At 44.6% G+C, this 18,296-nt stretch overlaps 1 protein-coding gene across 13 annotated transcripts in view; it reads right to left on the bottom strand.

Moving 5' to 3' along the window:
* EPB41L1 (erythrocyte membrane protein band 4.1 like 1) overlaps positions 1–18,296 on the bottom strand; it is a 458,763-nt gene that overhangs the window by 167,644 nt on the left and 272,823 nt on the right. For all 13 annotated transcript variants that reach the window (XM_069243684.1, XM_069243688.1, XM_069243694.1 and 10 more), the window contains one exon: positions 8,221–8,385. In XM_069243684.1, coding sequence (XP_069099785.1) covers positions 8,221–8,385 — 165 coding nt within the window. The remainder of the gene's footprint in view (positions 1–8,220; positions 8,386–18,296) is intronic.

The following is an 18,296-nucleotide window of genomic DNA, read 5'->3' as shown; positions in this document are numbered from 1 at the left end:
CAACAACAAGTGCCTCCCGACCACATCGCCAAACACCAGTTTCTCAACACTGTGCAATCAGGATTTAAACCCAACCACCACATCGGAGCTGCCCTTTTAGCAGCAACGAATGACATCCAGATGATCCTTTACGAGGGGAACCGCAGTCCTCATCCTTCTAGACCTAACATCAGCCTTTACACTGTTTACCATTTCATCCTAATATGATGACCCCATAACGCAGGCATCCAGGTACACGTCCTCAAAGGGGTCTGCTCCTTTCTTAAAGGAAGAACCCAAACCATCAACATAATCCCTACTTCTCTGAAATATGAGATCTAATCTGCAGAGTCCAGCAGGGCTCCTAGCTCAGCCTGGCACTCTTTTACATCTACATGACTCCTTTGGCTGACATCATATGAGCTCACAACATAAACATCCTAACTTACGCTGACAACACACAACTGATATTGTCCCTCTCTCACAAAACACCCAACGCAGGAACATGCATGACCGAAGTGGCCACTGGAAGAATTCCAATTTCCTCAAACTGAGCTTGGACAAGACTTAAGTTTTGGTATTTGGGAAATATGCCTCACCATGGTACTTCACCTGGTGGCCCATAGATCTAGGATTCAGCCCACACCTTGTTCGCAAGCAAGAAACCTCAGGCTCATCATAGACAACAAGTTGGACATGTACGTCGAAATCAACACAGTGGTCTTATTCTGCTGCTACAACACCCTACACATGCTGAAGAAAATCAAATCTTCAAATGACTGACTACCAGACATCACCAAAGCTCTTATCACCAGCAGATTAGACTATGGAACACCTTGTATGCAGGGATGACCTGACTGGCTCAAAACGCAGCAGCCAGACTAGTCCTCAACCTTCCACTCTGAGCCCACATCACCCTACACCCTAGGGAATTCCACGGGCTCCTGAAAAATCAAGCATACACCCTACTAACTCCTTTCTCACACCTGCAAAGCACTCCATAACACAAGCCCTGACTACCTGAACAGGCCCATTCACTGCGGTCAACCTTTCAGACACCTCCACTCTGCCACTCTCTCATTAGCACACACCCCACGCATACACAAAAGCATAGCAGGGGGCTGCGCCTTCTTATACGGGCTCCTAAAACCTGGCCTGACCTCTCACAACACATTAGAGCATCCTCCTATCTTCTTGACTTCTGCATAAAGCTGGAGACCTGACTTTTCAAGTAAGCCCTTGTGGGCTAGCCTCAAAAACCCGCTAAATAGAGCCTGGATACCCTGACAGCTGATTAAAGCACTAAAAAAACACCAATAGCATAACAATGTGTGTATGTGCGTGTGTCCATCAGTATGGTGGCAGCAATTGGGCTGCCACACCAAGTGTTCTGATTGAGGGATATTGACCCAGGAGGTCCTTAAGAGAGTGAGATATGCGTGACCATTCTGCCTCTGGTAGTGTCTACGTTCAGATCACAGCCAGATATCTCTCAGTGGTAAATGCATCAAACTCTGGGCGCACAAACTGAAAAAAAGTGATGATAAGAGCTACAGCTCGAGTTATTAGTACACTCCACCCATTCCTTAGGTGCTGTTACTTCTGGGATCCAGAGGTATTACATCAGAAGGCAGAGGTCTCCTTTTTGAGACTCACACATGTTAGGATGCCAAGGGATAATATACTAGATTATGGGACCTCACACACGGTGTGGTTTAATGGCAGCTTTAGGGAGCCCATTGCTGTTCACTCTGCCAAGGGATAGGCTCAATTGTGGGCATGATTGGAATACATGTAAGGATGCAGTGCACAACCCCCTACACGTTTTGCTCAAGAATTACACGATTTTGGACTGCTATGGGAGGGTGACTGAGAGTGAGTTACTTAGTACAGTTCATGACTTTAGGATATTGGACTGCTAGTGGAAAGGTATTCAGTGTGTGAGTCCTGTGCAGTGAATTATAGTGAGTCTATATGGTGAAGGGTTCAAAGTGCAGACCCCTGCCCATTCGATTCAGGTTTTCAGTAATAAGGACTGCTACTGAAGAGTGATGCATAAAGTGAGTGATGGGATGAGAGTGAGTGCTGAGTTGTGCAGTTCCGGTTTAGTATGTCAGTGGGGGAGGATAGTATGACAGACATTTCAGCATGTGGTTGCACAGGGCCATTTCAAAATATGTAGGTGATTGAGTGAATGTCTGAGTGTGTACAGAATGAATGTGCGTGGGTTCACTGGGTCCACTACCACAACTATTAGTAGATCTGTAGGTGCAGTGGCATCGAGTGCCAGGCTGTGTGTCGATCCTCTACATCCCAAACATGGATGTTTTTCACTGCTCAACAGTGATGAAGACTGCCTATTTCACAACATTCCAAGAAGGACCATGTTACCCTTACTAATTTATTTGAATTTGTCTGAAGGAGATACGTAAGTGTGAACAAATGTAGGTAGCACCACATGTAGAAGGAACCCAAAAAATGACACAATAAAAGTACCACCTTTTTACTCTTCCCTGACTCACATATCCGTAGGGAGTGAAATACTGTGTGTACCTATTTAAAGCCTGGCAGAACAGTCACTTTCTAGGATCCAAAAGCGTACTTATTTCGTTTGTTACCAATTTCTCTCATATCTACAACATCAGGGTAGATATCTGCACCAGGATTCCCCATGAATATATTGTATTCTCACTTCTCACTCTCAAATGCTGAAAGATCTCGATTGAGGTCTAGGTACCTGTTTACTTCCCTTCCTGGTAGTGATGGTAGATTGGTGCATTGTATCAAATACATAGCCGGAGACCGAGACACAATCTAAAAAAAATAATAGCTAGAGACCGAGACACAATCTAAATAAAATACAAAAAACAGAAGGTAACATACATCACACCCGTAACTTTCAATACAAAAAACGACTGGAGGTAAAATTGCCAAAGTGGCCAAATAAACAAGGATTGGCAAAGCCAATAGATCTCTCATTTGGTGTTAGCTGACCTTTTGTCTTTGTTAATGCGTGTTGCTAATGCTGAAAAGATTCAGTAACAACTTCTTGCTGCTGAATAACATTGGAAAATCAATCAAAGCCAGCCCCAGCTTGATGACACATGTAAGAGCATGTTCCACCACATGCATATATCTGGACATGTCTGCTATTTTGGTCCAGGGTGATGATGTATGCATGCACATATGCTATAACGTGGAGTTAATTTTATAAAATGTATTTGACCTTTTTAAAATGATGGATGCCCATCATAGATCAGTAAATTAAAAATATATAGTGTGTGAAAGCACAGTTAGTTAAAAGAGCAGGTCAATAGCAAATTTGAAGTAACTGGGCCCTCCTAAAAGTTACAAAAAAAATAAACATTTAGAAAAAGGGGCAGGTAGAGGTGAAGAGGTCAATGCAGGACTACTGCATCACTTAGGTAATCACGTGAATGCTGCCAATGAGGGGAGAGCAGAGAGCGAAGAAATAACTGAGGAGCCAGAGTGTGGGCGTGCAATACAGAGAGCATGGGGTCAGAGAGTGATGATGCAAAGGGTGATGCACCATAAAGGTGAAAGGGGCGAGCAGCTGGAAACAAAAGAAAAATGTAGTTTCGTGATGTGGAGTCATGGAATGATACAAGTTATCAAGTCAAAATGAAGGTAAAAAACTGTGCCTCAGGGAAGACACAAAAGCAAGAAGAAGAAGGAAAGCCATTAAAAAGCAAGCAAATGAGATTGACAAGAAAGCCAACTAAGGGAAAGCAATGGTTCTGACCCAAAGCCCGTTCCAAGTATTGATGTAGTATAAATAAGTCTTCAACAACAGGTTCGATCTAATAAAAAGGAACCAACTGTATGTGACACACGAAAACATTTACCAAAACCCGAGACAACTTTTGGTTTTGTCAGCCTTCTAGGCAAAAGTATGCACTTGTTCATTTCTCATCTTTAAAATACTTTTTAATATTTGTCCATTCCTAGTTGTGAAGTAACCTTGAATGTCTTTTGGAATTTGAAGCTATGTTCAACCCGACATGAGACAATCTTATAAACGTTGTCACTTGGTGAGACTGAGCTTGTAATATCTCCTGCTAATTTAGAGGGTCATGTCTGTGAAGCTTGATGGATGGGTTTTATTACAGAATTAAATAAAAGTCACTCTTTGAAATCAGTTTTCGGGTGTAATGAATTTCTGGTGAGTAAGTATCTGATGTAACTACAGGAAGCACAGATAATTTCAGAAATAATTTAGAATGTAAAATCCTCTAGGGCATGTGACCTGGATCATTTCCTGGCTACCATATTTAAAGCAGACCCACTTGGATGGGCTGATGTTTTAAGCCCTTGTTTTAAATGGGTCTCATCTCCAGGGAAGATACCTGATTCATGGTGGGGTACAATTTTCAAGCTGATCCCAAGAGAGGCATTAGCAGGGAAGCAAAAATTATAGGTTGATCTCCCCACTTGATACCATGTCAAAGATGTATGTGCAAACATTGTTAAACCATCCTCAGAGTATGACATTTTCAGATGCTCTGATTGTATTATCCCTAGAGAACAAGGTGGATTAGACAAAACTATTTCACTGTAGACCATTGTAAGATCCTTTGTTCAGCAGTGAGGAGATCCATTGCAACATATGGTTAATTATGCTGTTGCTTTGTAGATTTATGTGCCCTTTTTCACCTAGTTGATTGGGGTGCCTTCTGGAATAAATTACAGAATTACAATATACCACAGGACTTGCTATTTATGATCCAACCAGTTGCATTAATGTAATTGGGTTAACATTGACTTGAATATATATTATCTGAAAAGTCCCAGTTGAGAATGGTCTGAGGCAGGGGTGTGTCTTAGCAAATCTTCCTATTTTACTATCAAACACAAATTATTTTTTAGTTGAAAATTGGTAAACGTCTATTTCCTGTGTCTTATGTATATGGATGATGTAATCTTAACAGACTACACCCCATTAGGTTTTCAACAAAAACATCAAGACCTCAGATAATATTGTGAATATAGCAGACTAAGGGTCTGATTTAGAAATTGGAAGACGCGATACTCTGTCACAAATGTGATGGATATTCCATCCACTGTATTACGATGTCCGTAGGCTAATATGCGATCGGAAAACCACGGATGGCATACCTGATACATCTGTGACAGAGTAACCCCCTCCGCCAAACTTTAAATCAGCCCAAATTGTCAGTGTGAAGAAGACCGAGATGCTAATCTTTACTAACCAGGAAAAGAGGTTTCTGAATATGCTTTTCTAAAATGTGAGTGCTTATAAAAAAATCTTTGATATCTACTTTGCAGACAGTTTGAAATGGGACAACCATATGGCTGTACTAAGAACTTCCCTACTCTCTACTGTTAATCGTCCTAAAAGATTTGATACTTGTTTCGTGAGTTATTCAGTGGCATCTCGAAAAAAAAAATCACAGTCAAAATAATGTGCAAAGCACTTTATGGTGCTGAACTGCTTACTCTGTATCAGCGAGTTAACTGGGATCTCTCGTGAAGTCAATGCTTTAAAAATCTTCTACCTGTCTCTGCTAATTCAATGATCCAGGCTATAAGGTTGGAGTTAGGCTTACATACCTTGGCATTACAAGTGGAGTCCCGTGGGCTAAGGTTTCTCATCTCCCTAAGACAGTGCAAGCTCAAAAACAATCTTTCAGTGATATCTATGAGGGATACAGTGCCTCGGTCAGATATATTTTCACACGTTATCCCTAACATTCCTGCCAAATCCAAGTTAGGAGTCTAAATTTTCAAATTAGAAAATTAATTTTCTTTGTTGAAAATGAAGATACATCTTTGTGAAATGGTAAGGCATGTTAGCCCAATCAGAGTCAAACATTACCTGCTCTCAGAGAAGATGGAAGCTCATTTAATCTCTATCCTCGAGGAAAAATAGGTTTTTACTTTTTTTTTACTTATTTGTACTAAATTCCCAATAAACAAATCTGGAATTGCTATTTCAAATCTGCTTTAGAATTAATTTATATTTGAGAATTTATAGCTTCAGAGGTAGAACGTATGCACATAATGATTTTTGTATTTGTGGTTTTAAAGCAAAATAATGTATAACTTATCTCCTCTTAGACTGTTTATTTTTTCTTAGTGAGAGCAAAAAAGATTATTCATTTCATTTTCATGAAAAATGACAAGAAAAAAATAATAATTCTGACATTAGTATTGCAACTGCAAATTACATCAAGTTATTCTGATGAGAATTTTTAGCTGTGTTCATGCATAAGGATTGCCAGTTTTCTCAAATGATATATGTTCTTTGAATATTAAACATGCACACTGCATTTTCTAAATGTAAGCATTATACATGGTATTAGTCTATTTTATGATGTAAGGTTTTGGAAACTGTATGATATTTAACAGTCTTTTCAATATTTCTATAACTTATTTTATTGAAAATACATCCTTTCTGCACATACACAATTGATGAGGCTCAGAATTTGTAACTGCTGTCTGACACTCAGGACTTATTTAACCAAGCTTGCAAAGCGCTTGCTTATGAAATATAGAAGTAAAGTGTGGCACTGGCATAAAACCCTGAACATCGGGGTTAGCTATAAATGACACAAGTTCCGAATTAGGGAAGATGTTCTGGATTTGTGAAAATAGTTCACTAACATCTCACATAGGCACATCCTGCCTAGTCTTTCTTCTTACAAATGGCTTGAGTCGTCTCATTTTCTTCCTTAAATGTCTCCAGTACAGTGGCAACAAATAGGCATTTCCCTACTCTACCATGTGCAGATTTGCAAGCAATAAATATTTTGAGTTGCATGAATTAAACTCTGAGCGTGGTACATGTCCTTAGTCAGGCTAACATATTACATTCTTACTGGTACACCCCTTCCTGTTTTCAAAGTACTTTAGGCAGAGATGGGAAACTCAATGGTAAATTACAGGACGGGGATTACAGGACGGGGAATTTAACTGACATTTGTCTGCAAAAGTTCTAAGAAAATTAATTAATTAGCTTTTCCAAATTTCTTCTATACTTATCAGGTCTCAGTGTGTGCCTTTGAAGGCTAACTCAGTGGCCTTAAAACATCACTTGATACACAAAATACACCTGGGCAATGTGTGTGCAAAAGGGTTCCCCAATCGATCAATCACATATTTTGTACTCTCTATGCTTTTTCAAAGAGGTACTTCTGGTGTAAACACATATATTGCTTCCAAAACAGAGATAGACATCAACAAAGGCCACCGTTTTGCAATTCCACCAACCAAGTGATACAGTATTAGTACAGATCACCAGGAGCAGATATAACTTGACTTCTCTTCTAATTTCGTAAAGGGAAATTCCAGCAACATATTGTCCCTGACAAAACCTCCTTAGCAACAGCCCAACATAAAATATAGAGGCAGATGTTAGCTAATCTACACAGAGGATATTTATTTTGTATTTGCCATTAAAATGCACTGAAGAGAATGTTAGTCACCATCACAATTATGAATGCAGATGCCCCTGCCCAACAGTTAGGGCTTCAAGTGCATGAAGCACAACTTCACCATTTGTCTGGTTGGAAATACATGTCATGATAGTGCAGAGGTGCATAGATGTGCCTATTCTTTATATTGTCTCTTGCTAAAAGGTGGTTGAATTTGTGAAAATCTACAGTAGTGTGCTATTCTACATTCCACCAGGAACAGAATGTCAAGATTCTCAACCAGATAATCCTGCTTATTTTTTATAGTTGTATAAAGTTCTTTGTTCTTAGTTTTCTCCATCCGGTGTCCTATCAATATGAAATGAAAAGGCTGAAGGGAGGATCTTCAAAATGAGAGAATCTAACCATGAAATACTGTAACTAGAGTTTTACTTCATGCATTTATGATACCTTGCCTTGGCTGCTAGGAGCATGTCACTGCTAATTCCACCTAGGACAGTCTACTTATCTAAGAACAGATGTGTCTGAGTGTTACGTGTGGCAAACCTCTTTCCACAGAGTACTGTGGCGAGATAGGACTCGGGTGTTCATGGATTCAAATGATACAAAATGTGGATTTGCAATTGCTAAAATGCAGGACCTATATGGACAATTGGCAGCAGACCACTGCACGCTGTAACAAATTGTCAAGAGTGACCTGACAGAAGCTGTCTAAGGTTTGAATAATCAATCAATTCAGCAGTGTCAGAGGATTAAGGACTTACTCCTAGACAGAGGAGACATAGACAAAAAACAAGAGAGCAGAAGGACATGCAAGGCTCCTTACCTCCACTTCACACTCATACTCAGAAGAATCAAGCAAGACCACTCGGCAGAAGGTGTTCTTCAGCCTCTTTGAGGACTTCTGTGGAGATCGCTGGGTTCGACTTGGGGTTGTCTTCTCTGATAGGCCATCCGTGTCAGTGTAGTCCTTGTCTTCCATGTCCTGGCACTGGAGATAACCCATGCATTACAATTAAATCAAATGTAATACTGTTAGAATTGTGTTAGTGGAACAAAAAGAGTAACATTTCTGCCTACAACTGGCACTGAGTGTGGATTGCAAACAGCCAGCACTGTTTCTACTATATTTCACAACAAGACGTAATCCTGATAGACATTTTAGGAGCAGGTTTGGGAATAATAGTGCTTGGTTACTGGAATAAAGGTCAAGCTCTGTTCTTTAATATCTGAGTGCACAAAAGTTCTGTTTTAGGTTCAAACGGAGTATGGGTCTCAGCTTTCAAGATTCATCAAGTTGTCAATTTGGAAAACTGCAGAAGAAAAGGTGGTGGCCAGACGTTGTCAATAATTCTACAGAGGGCAGTAACAATGGAATATGAAGAGGTACATCAGGAGGTAAACTGGCTTCTACCCAGACACTTGTACATTAAAGTTACGTTTGTACAGTGTGTTTTACCAGAGCCTCTAACACATCAGGTGCATTTCTGTATGTCTCACTGATCAACCTTTAGTACTTTTTGTCAGTTATGCGTGAATTGAGTGGTATTCTTGAAAGAAGAGTCAGGAGGGTAGACACAGCATGAGGACAATAGATTTAATAAGCACGTGCTCCCATGAAAATATAAATGTGATGTTAAAATTCTGAATTTTGTAGAATATTTGAAATTATTCCTTGCAGTCCTCTGAACTATGTGACTGTTATGAAAAATGTTCATGGAATGATTTTTGGTTTGTATCTGAGAAAATTACAACAACAAAGCACCAATGTTACTCACACCAGTACTCTTTTAGATCACTCTAAGTAGAAACCCTACAGCTTATATCACACTTAGGGGTGAGTACTGCTCTGGTACAACTCACAGACAAACCTTTTGTCAGGTTGTGATCCTTAGGCAAACAACTAAGATGATAGGAAGCGCCTCAAGTAATGGACCGCCATGAGTCTGTTGGCTGATACTAGCCAACTGGCTCACTGTATTATCATTGGCACTTCTCTATAGTAGCAGGAGGACTAAACAAAATGAGTAACTCTGTTAGTGCTTAGTGTTTATAAAAACTGCTCAACTTTTTTGAATTATATCTTCCTCCTGCATCCACCAATTTGAAGGTCCTCAAGCAAATGCGATATTATTGCTTCCTCTCATAAAAGCCTTCAAAATGAGCCCCATGAGACATGTCATATATTCTCTACTATATCCCAGACTCATGATTAAACACCGTACGACATGTTTAAAGCAAAATGATGCAAACAGCTGACATATTTCAGTGCCAAGCAAAACCTATAGCAAAATTCATTCAGGCAAGAGGAACCATATATCACCAAACTATGCACCATACCATATGTCCACCAGGTGAACACCTACCAGTGGGCCAAAGGAGTAACTTCTGGGAGAAAAATAATGCGTTGCCTGTTGTGCTGGCGAACTGTGAAATCAGCCAACAGTGTATTCTTATGAGATAACCAGGCAAATAGTGAGGATACTAAAGGTTGGATAGATGAACTGAGCTTTTGAGATCATGGCACAGACGTCCTGACAGACTAACAACCACTCACACTGGGGAATGGTGGCCAAGATGGAGATCGTAATGGATGCATTTTAAAGAGGTCCATGCTTGGCCCATGGAAAAATTCTGCAACATCCTGTACATCCAGCCCTGCTTAGACCCCACACGCCCCTTATTAGCCCTTATCATCGGGGATTGTACATGCTTGTGAACTGACTGGAAGTAAAAGAAATGCTGTTCTGGCGTGTGCTCTGGGCTCCACGGGTCCTGCCATGAGGAGTCCCAGCACGGGCCAATAGCAGAGGTCTGACGGATGCTTTCCCTGCAACTGGAGATGTGTAGGAGGGTCTCTCCCACCACCACCACCACCACGTGAATGCCTTACCTGCAGCTGTGCTCTATTGCCCTGGATGCTGTGAGCCCGAATGCCGGGAGCGGGAGAGACTGTAGGTGAGAGTGAGGAGGGGCGGAGGACAATGCAGACCTCCTGTGCAATTGCTAAGGGTCCCACGACCCATGCTATCAGGAAAACCCCCAAGGGCAATTATTACCTATTCCCAGGATCTGGTGCTTGCTCTGCCCTGGGGGGTGGATGGGGGTTGCACTCATGTTGCCTGTAGTTCAAAGCTCCCGCCTGCTGCCTCGGCCCTGCCGCAGCGAGCGACTCAGTGCCCATCGGCCTGTGGTGATAGAAGGTCTCTTCTGGATCAACTGATCCCCACGTGCACAGGCCGTTCAACCCACTCCTGCCTGGCTGTCCAAATCGCCCTGCTGACTGCTGGACAAGAGCTTTGACAGCACGCTGCTTGCATGCCATCACGCAACACCAGGGTAGTCCCCGTGAACTGCCTGGGCCATCCTTGCACTTCGTTGCCTGGGCACCACTACCTTACTTCAATACTGTCTTTACACCTAGACTTATAACTTTCTTCCTGGAATCTGGGTGGCGGCGGGGTGTGTTACCTAGTTTGCGGGGCTGTACTTGCTAGGTGGGAGACCAAGAGACCACTTGTTTTTCTCTTGTCCTGCCATGGATAAAGATCGTTGAGCCCTGCCTGTTGCCCTTTGCCTTCTAAACCCACACACATTGACGATGGACTGTGCTACACCACCTGTCCTTCCCCTACCCATGCACTGGTGATCATCCTGCACTGGACCTTTCACCCTGTGGTGATTTGTTACCACTACAAGCTCTAACCTTCGTCTGTGACTTTTGGGAGCGCACCATTCAGCCACTGGCTTCTGGCCCCCACTACGGGCCAGCGCATGGGGACATACACTAATCAGTGGCCTTGTGTTACTGAGTGGCATTCATCCTTGCCTATTGTGCCATCCCTGCTCCTCACTGTTCCAGGGTGCCTGCACTGTCTCTAACACTGAGCGCTGTCTCCAGCTACCCGATCTGCATCTTCTGCCTGTGGCCACGTGAATCCTATCCCGAGGGAAAGACAAACTGATGTGACTTGACCCTGGTCTCCTTGTGCAGTGCGCACCCGATTTGCCCTGCAGTGGGTAGCCACACATGCTCCAACCAGTGGACCTGGGAATGAGTACTTTGGCATGACTGATGGGCGTTAGCTGCACTTGTCGCCGTCAGATATCTTCAGGATTGTCCAACCTGGTTTACAATGATGAGGAAGCCTAAGACCACCAAATCATTACCTACTGGCGCTCGGGAGGTGATGACTACCTCCGCGCCTGCTGACAGGACCCTCGATAGTCTACAACAGCTTGAAACAACTCTTCATGCTCACTCTACTCAGTTCGACAAGGTGCTGCAGGCCTTCTTGGATACTAAAACCTCTCTGGAAGCATGAATTGTTACTGTCTTATTATATGTGAATTTACTACCAGCTAATCACCTCAAACTAAAAGACAGAGTGAATGATACGGGGTCCACACTAGCCACGGTGCGGCCAACAGTGAAAGACCTACAGGAGCGCTGAAAAATGTGGAGGAAGTGGTTGCCAACCTTCATCACAGCGCTGCGGACATGGAGGGTTGGTCTAGGTGCAATAATTTCAATCTTATGGGCTTCCCCAAAAGCTCAGAGGGGCCTAGTGTGGAACTGTTCCTTGAGGAATGGCTGAAGAAGACTTTCCTGGAGGACAGGATGTTGAAATTCTTTTCCATTGAACAAGCGCATAGGACACCAGGCAGGCCACCCCTCCCAGGCACCCATCTGCACCCCATCATAACTCACCTTCTCAATTATTGGGATTGAGATCTACTACTGGAAAGGTGTCGCAATAAGGGTTCTTCACAACATGAGAATGCAACGATCATGGCGTATCCTGACTTTACAATGGAGGTGCATCGCTGCAGGGATTCTTACTCCAGAGTCATGCAACATCTCTGTGAACTGGAATTTAAATATGGCCTTATGTTTCCTGCGAATCTTAGAATGGTTGATGGCAAAAATGACTCACATATTCCTCTCACAGGAAGATGTGTGGACTTACCTTCATGCTAAGGGCTTGTGCATGACCCACCAGAGGGCTCACTATGTTGGAATACTTAGCCTGCACACTTTCAGACCACAGCCCACTGCGGGCAAGCTTGCAGTGGGGCAGGTCGCGTGCACGTATCCCTACATGCACCTACAAATAGAAGCTTTGCTAGATGTCCCCTTTAAGGAGGATCTCTCCGCCTGTGTGCTCAATACTTTGAGTTAAACAAGGTGTCCATGCCACTCTGAGCCAGGGAATGGGATGCCCACAAATTGGTAGTGCTTGGTCGTTGTATTACTGTTTACTGGGTGGGTCCGGTACACACTGTACGATGCCTTAAAAAAGGTGGAGGGGGAATTATGGCCCTCAGAAAGGGAGGCGGCTGAGCGGGGAACAGGGATCCAGCATCTCAGACACTTGTGTACATGACACAGAGAGGTGGAGATGAGACTGAGTAGACATGGCTGCAAATATCGGATTACCGGGCAACATTCAGAAGGTAGATTGTTAGCGTGGCTACCCAAAGAAGCTCAACAGCACACACTGATCCGTGCTATCTGACATGATGATGGCTTATTGGTCATGACATAGTCAGATATCAACAATGCATTCCGTGACTACTACCGCACATTATATGGGGACGTAACACCACCCAATCCTGACTTGGTACAGAGATGTTGGTCCTGAATTATGTTGTCCTGCTTACCCCACCTCAAAAAGTGGATATGGAAGAACTGCTTCAACTGGCAGAAATCAAGACAGCTTTGGCCCAAATAGCCAGGAACAGGACCCCTGCCACAGAAGGGTAGCCCATTGAGTATTCTGCAACATTCTCTGCTCAGTTAGCTCAGCCCTTCCTAGAGGTACTCGATGAGGCCCATTCTAGTGGCCGGCTGCCGGACTCGCAACATGAAGCATTAATAGTTGTTCTTCCCAAACGGGAATGAGATTCTCTTGGACGAACAGTCCTACCACCCACTGTCCAGCTTAAATCTTGATGGAAAAGTTCTCTATAACGTGATGGCTAATAGGCTGCTATCGATGATTAATGCCCTGGTCCCTGAGGACCAATTGGGTTTAACACCAGGTCACAGCACCTTTCTCAAGATCCACCATCTACTGCAGATTGTTCATGATACACCTCTAGAGTCGTATGGCAGGGATGCTGTGTCTCTTGACATCGAGAAGGCTTTCGATACCCTGTGCTGGGATTTCTAGATGTCTATGCTACACTACATGGGCTTTGGTGAGGGGCTCATGTGGTGGGTATGTGCTCTGTACTCAGATCCAATGGCGAGAGGGTGGACAGGGCACCTGATATCAAGCAGTTTCCCGATTCTGCGGGCATGAGGCAAGGTTGCCCATTGTCTCTGTAGCTTTTTGCGGTTGCAATGAAGCCACTAGCCTGCCATTTACAGCTGCTGGCGCAGGACTGGGGAATCCTGGAACTCGACATCCACCACATTATCTCTCTACACAGACGACGCACTAGTCTATCTAGGCAAAGTTGTGACCTCACTGCTGGAACAAATGCGCCTATTGGACAAATTTGGGGCTGTGTCTGGCCTCAGTGGCCAACTGGCTCAAATCTTGTCTGATCCCTCTGTCGCCCACTCTGGAACCTTACAGAGACACCCCTCTCCAGAACACTGCCTTCTAATATCTTGGTGTCCAGATTTTTCATACCGATCGTGCATTTGGGGAAGGTAATGTATGGAGGGCGGTGAGATTGGTACACGGCTCCCTTCCTTTCTGGTGCTCACTCATGTTTGCTGTACTTTTTTGCCGCACTGCCGATAGTACTTCCCTAGAGCTTTTGAGAGCCGAATGGCCTTCTCTTGCATTTAGTATGGGGGGAGAGATGCCGGCATGTGGCACTATCTATTGCACAACGCCCACTCCTCAAGGGCATGGATACACCTAACTTCAAACTTTTCTATTCGGCAGCCCGGCTGCAGTAGCCTCTACACTGGATGGATGCTCACCCCACAGCTGAATGCACGACTGTCCTCTCGAAGCTTGGCACAGTAAGCGTCTACATCTGGGTATCAGACCACACTTGCCCGCCCAACGTGGCTCGAGCTTGATGGCACTGGCAAGGACGTAGTGGTGGCAGTTTGTACATAGCCTGAAACACACCATGCCTTATTTCCCCTTGACCTCACTGAATCATTTGCCAGGCATACGCAAACTAGCTTGTCAACATGACCTGAAGCCATGGAGGATTGCAGGGATTGATTTCTTGGTGATTTTCTTCAACATGGCATCCTGATGTCCTTTGAGGCCACAACGGACACATACAACTTGACAGCAGGGCAGTTCTTGACATATCAAGCCATCAAACGTGTTGTTAGAACCATGTGGGGGGCTGCTGAGGTGGAGCCGCCCCACACATCTCTCCTTCAAGCCCTCCTCACATATGGTGGTGTGCGCTGTGCCATCTCAATCCTTTGTAGATACCTGCTATCTGGCAATCTGGCTTACGTAAGCAAATAGCAGACTCGCTGGAACAAACTGCTTCCCCTTGCCCTGTCCAACAAGGCCTGGGCACAAGCGCTCTAAGGCATAAAAGAAGTCACTCGGAACCCCCGATTCTGTTCCACACAACTTAATTATAAGCACCCGCATATCTCTACCTCAATGTATCAAGGAAATGTACCCCGCTTCCGTGCCAGAATGCCAGAGAAGTAGACTGGTGTAGGCCGGGTTCTATCCTATGGTTTGGGACTGCCCTCTTCCACAAGGCACGTGGGATGAGGTTACAACCACTGTAGCCGAGCTACCAGTCCATGCGCTGTTGTCCGCCCCTCAGTTTTGCGTTCTGGGCATGTGTTTTAGATCCAAGCGTGATAAAACACCTGCATCGTTTTATTGACTACAGGGCAGATTTAAGAGCCCCTACTGCCTCCTTGCACCACATTAGCGTAATTTTTTTACTCTACTGTTGCCCAACGAGGCCAAAATCACCACACCAAATTTACATAACCCTTTGCGCTACATTATGCCTGTGCTAGGCATAATGTATGAAAAAGAGGTGTTCCCTCATTGGGGGGGCCAAAAAATGGTGCACAGAAATCTAAGAGATTTTTTTGCATCTTTTTTTGGCACTTTTAACGCCTGCTCAGAGAACTTTTCTTAAATCTGGCCCTAAGTATTTGTTCTCTTCAAGCAGCAGACTGCAGGCACTGGAAGGCTCCGGTGGTTCCAGATAGTAGGAAGTGGCTGAACACGTTATAGTGTGCTTGCGTGGAATTGAGTGTGTTGCGCTCTTTACGTGCCACAGGAGGGGAGAGAGTTGGAGGAGGGATTTGGGAAGTATGCATTATGAATACTGAAGATAAGAACGGTATGCACACATCCTGATGTGGATGGTTTGGACCTACAGATGTGCGCCCTATCGTGGATGGGCGTGTGTGGCTTATATATACCCAATACCTGGCAACAATCACTCATGAGGGAAACATCGGTAGCCCACACCCACATTTGTACCTTTGGATCAGTGACTACACTACCCACTACCGGCAGCCAGACACTCCCCGCACATCACTCTGATTTCTGCAGTCCATGAAGGAGGCTCCACTGCCACCCCCACCTAACACAAATGGAACTGTCATTGACGATACACTTTTTTTCATGTCACTTTATATTGATCTATGTATTGTATTGGTGATCATTATGACTGCTATGTATGTTACTTTCTAATCATACGCTGTATATTCTAAGTCTGGATTCAGCTTTGGTTGTTATTGCAAATGAGTAAAAAAGATTGAAAAAAAATACTCACACTGCTTTATCCTTGTTGTGCTAAACAGTAGAACTATCATACTTGGCTTTCCTCTATGGTCTAGACTTGAAAGCCCTTATACCTTTCGCTTTTGGAAAGTTCAGAACCTTTGGCAACAAAACCCAAGACTCTCCGGCCTCCTTCATGTCCCTTAATACTTGGTTTGAGTAAGTATCTATAAGGGGCACTATGTACCAGCACATCATGCGTTCTAGCCCATGCAAGGGTTCCATTTAAGATAATATGGGGGTGATTCTGAGACTGGCGGGCGGCGGAGGCCGCCCGCCAGTCTTCCCCCGACAAAATACCGCTCCGCGGTCGCAAGACCGCTGAGGGTATTTTGAGATTTGCCCTGGGCTGGCGGGCGGCCGCCAAAAGGCCCAGGGCAAATCTACCTTCCCACGAGGACGCCGGCTCCGAATGGAGCCGGCGTAGTGGGAAGGTGCGACGGGTGCTGTTGCACCCGTCGCGTATTTCAGTGTCTGCTTTGCAGACACTGAAATACTTTGTGGGGCCCTCTTACGGGGGCCCCTGCAGTGCCCATGCCACTGGCATGGGCACTGCAGGGGCCCCCAGGGGCCCCGCGGCACCCACTACCGCCATCCTGTTCCTGGCGGGAGACCCGCCAGGAACAGGATGGCGGTAGGGGGTGTCAGAATCCCCATGGCGGCGGAGCGCGCTCCGCCGCCATGGAGGATTCTCCCGAGCAGCGGAAGGTCGGCGGGAGACCGCCGACTTTCCGTTTCTGACCGCGGCTGAACCGCCGCGGTCAGAATGCTCGACGGAGCACCGCCAGCCTGTTGGCGGTGCTCCCGTGGTCGGTGACCCTGGCGGTCACATACCGCCAGGGTCAGAATGACCCCCTATGTCTACAATCCGCAACATTTTACCTGTGAGCCCTTGTGAAACTAAGTATTTGATGCTGTACTGCTAAGCTCTTAAAATGTTTTTGTTTTAATATGCTTATTCTATTTTTAGCCTACGTTTATAGAAAATCTCAAAACTCGAAAAATACTCTGCACTGGAAGCTGCTGGTTGTCCTTCGCTGAAACGCTTTCAACTATTTTGGTCTTCGTTCTATCCCATAGAAATTCCATTGTGTGTGCAAATGGGTGTTTGTATCCACATTTTGATTCTGAATTTTGCAATTATTACCACATTTGGGGCCTGATTTACGAGGCCCTAGTACCCCCTTAGTGCCACCATTGCGTCATTTTTTTTTACAATAAGGCGGTGCTAAAGTGGCTTTTTACACATGCCATATTTACAAAATGATACAATGCATGCATTGCGCCACATTGTAAACACTTGCGTCACATTATGCCTGCGCTAGGCATAATCTATGCAAGGGGGCATTTCCCCGTTAGGGGGGTTCGAAAAATGGAGCAAGGAAATCTAAAAGATTTCCTTGCTCCATTTCTTTCGGCACAATTAACCCCTGCTCAGAGCAGACATTAAAAGGGGGCATGCTGTTGAATACAATGGCCCCCTATGTACTCTGCAGGAGTAGCGCCAAAATGTTGGCGCTACTCCTGCTGAGTACATCAGTAGCGTCAGGAATTCTGACGCTATTGCCCCCTACCCTGCGCAACGGTGCACCATATTTTAAATATGGCACATACACATGGTGGCAGCAGGGGGGCCGTAAGGGGTGCAAGGAAAGTGGCGCTGCACTGGGTATAGCACCACTTTACTTAAATCACCCCCCTGGTGTTTCTTCCCTCATGATTTTTTCCAAAACCTGACAGAAACCATGCAGGGATAAAAAAACAGCATTATGAGTTTTTACACATCTGAACGGGAACCCATGGATAGTTCTCGAATTATTCTCTGTCCAGAGGTGCACAAAGAAGTGCCTAGTAATTACCCATCTCTTCAGTATTGTTAGTTCCAGATACAGTAATACCACATCATTTTCATCAGTGGAGACAGAAAGAATTAGCTGCTAAACATGTAGTACTGTGTCTTGCAATATGTCTATCCACGAGCAATCGACTGGGTGAGAATTCCAACCCATTCTTCCTTTGCCCACCATGCCATCTCAGTTTGGACCCAGTCAAATGTAAATCAGTCTAGAACCTGCTCCAATAGGAACAATCCAGTCCTAACTGCAAGGCCAGGACATGCCTGAACCAGAACACAAGCAATCCAAGGGGCCCC

The sequence above is a fragment of the Pleurodeles waltl genome, chromosome 7, assembly GCF_031143425.1.
Source record: "Pleurodeles waltl isolate 20211129_DDA chromosome 7, aPleWal1.hap1.20221129, whole genome shotgun sequence".
Lineage (NCBI taxonomy): Eukaryota > Metazoa > Chordata > Amphibia > Caudata > Salamandridae > Pleurodeles > Pleurodeles waltl.
Note: the sequence above shows the minus strand (reverse complement) of the source record. Positions and strands in the feature narration are given on the sequence as shown.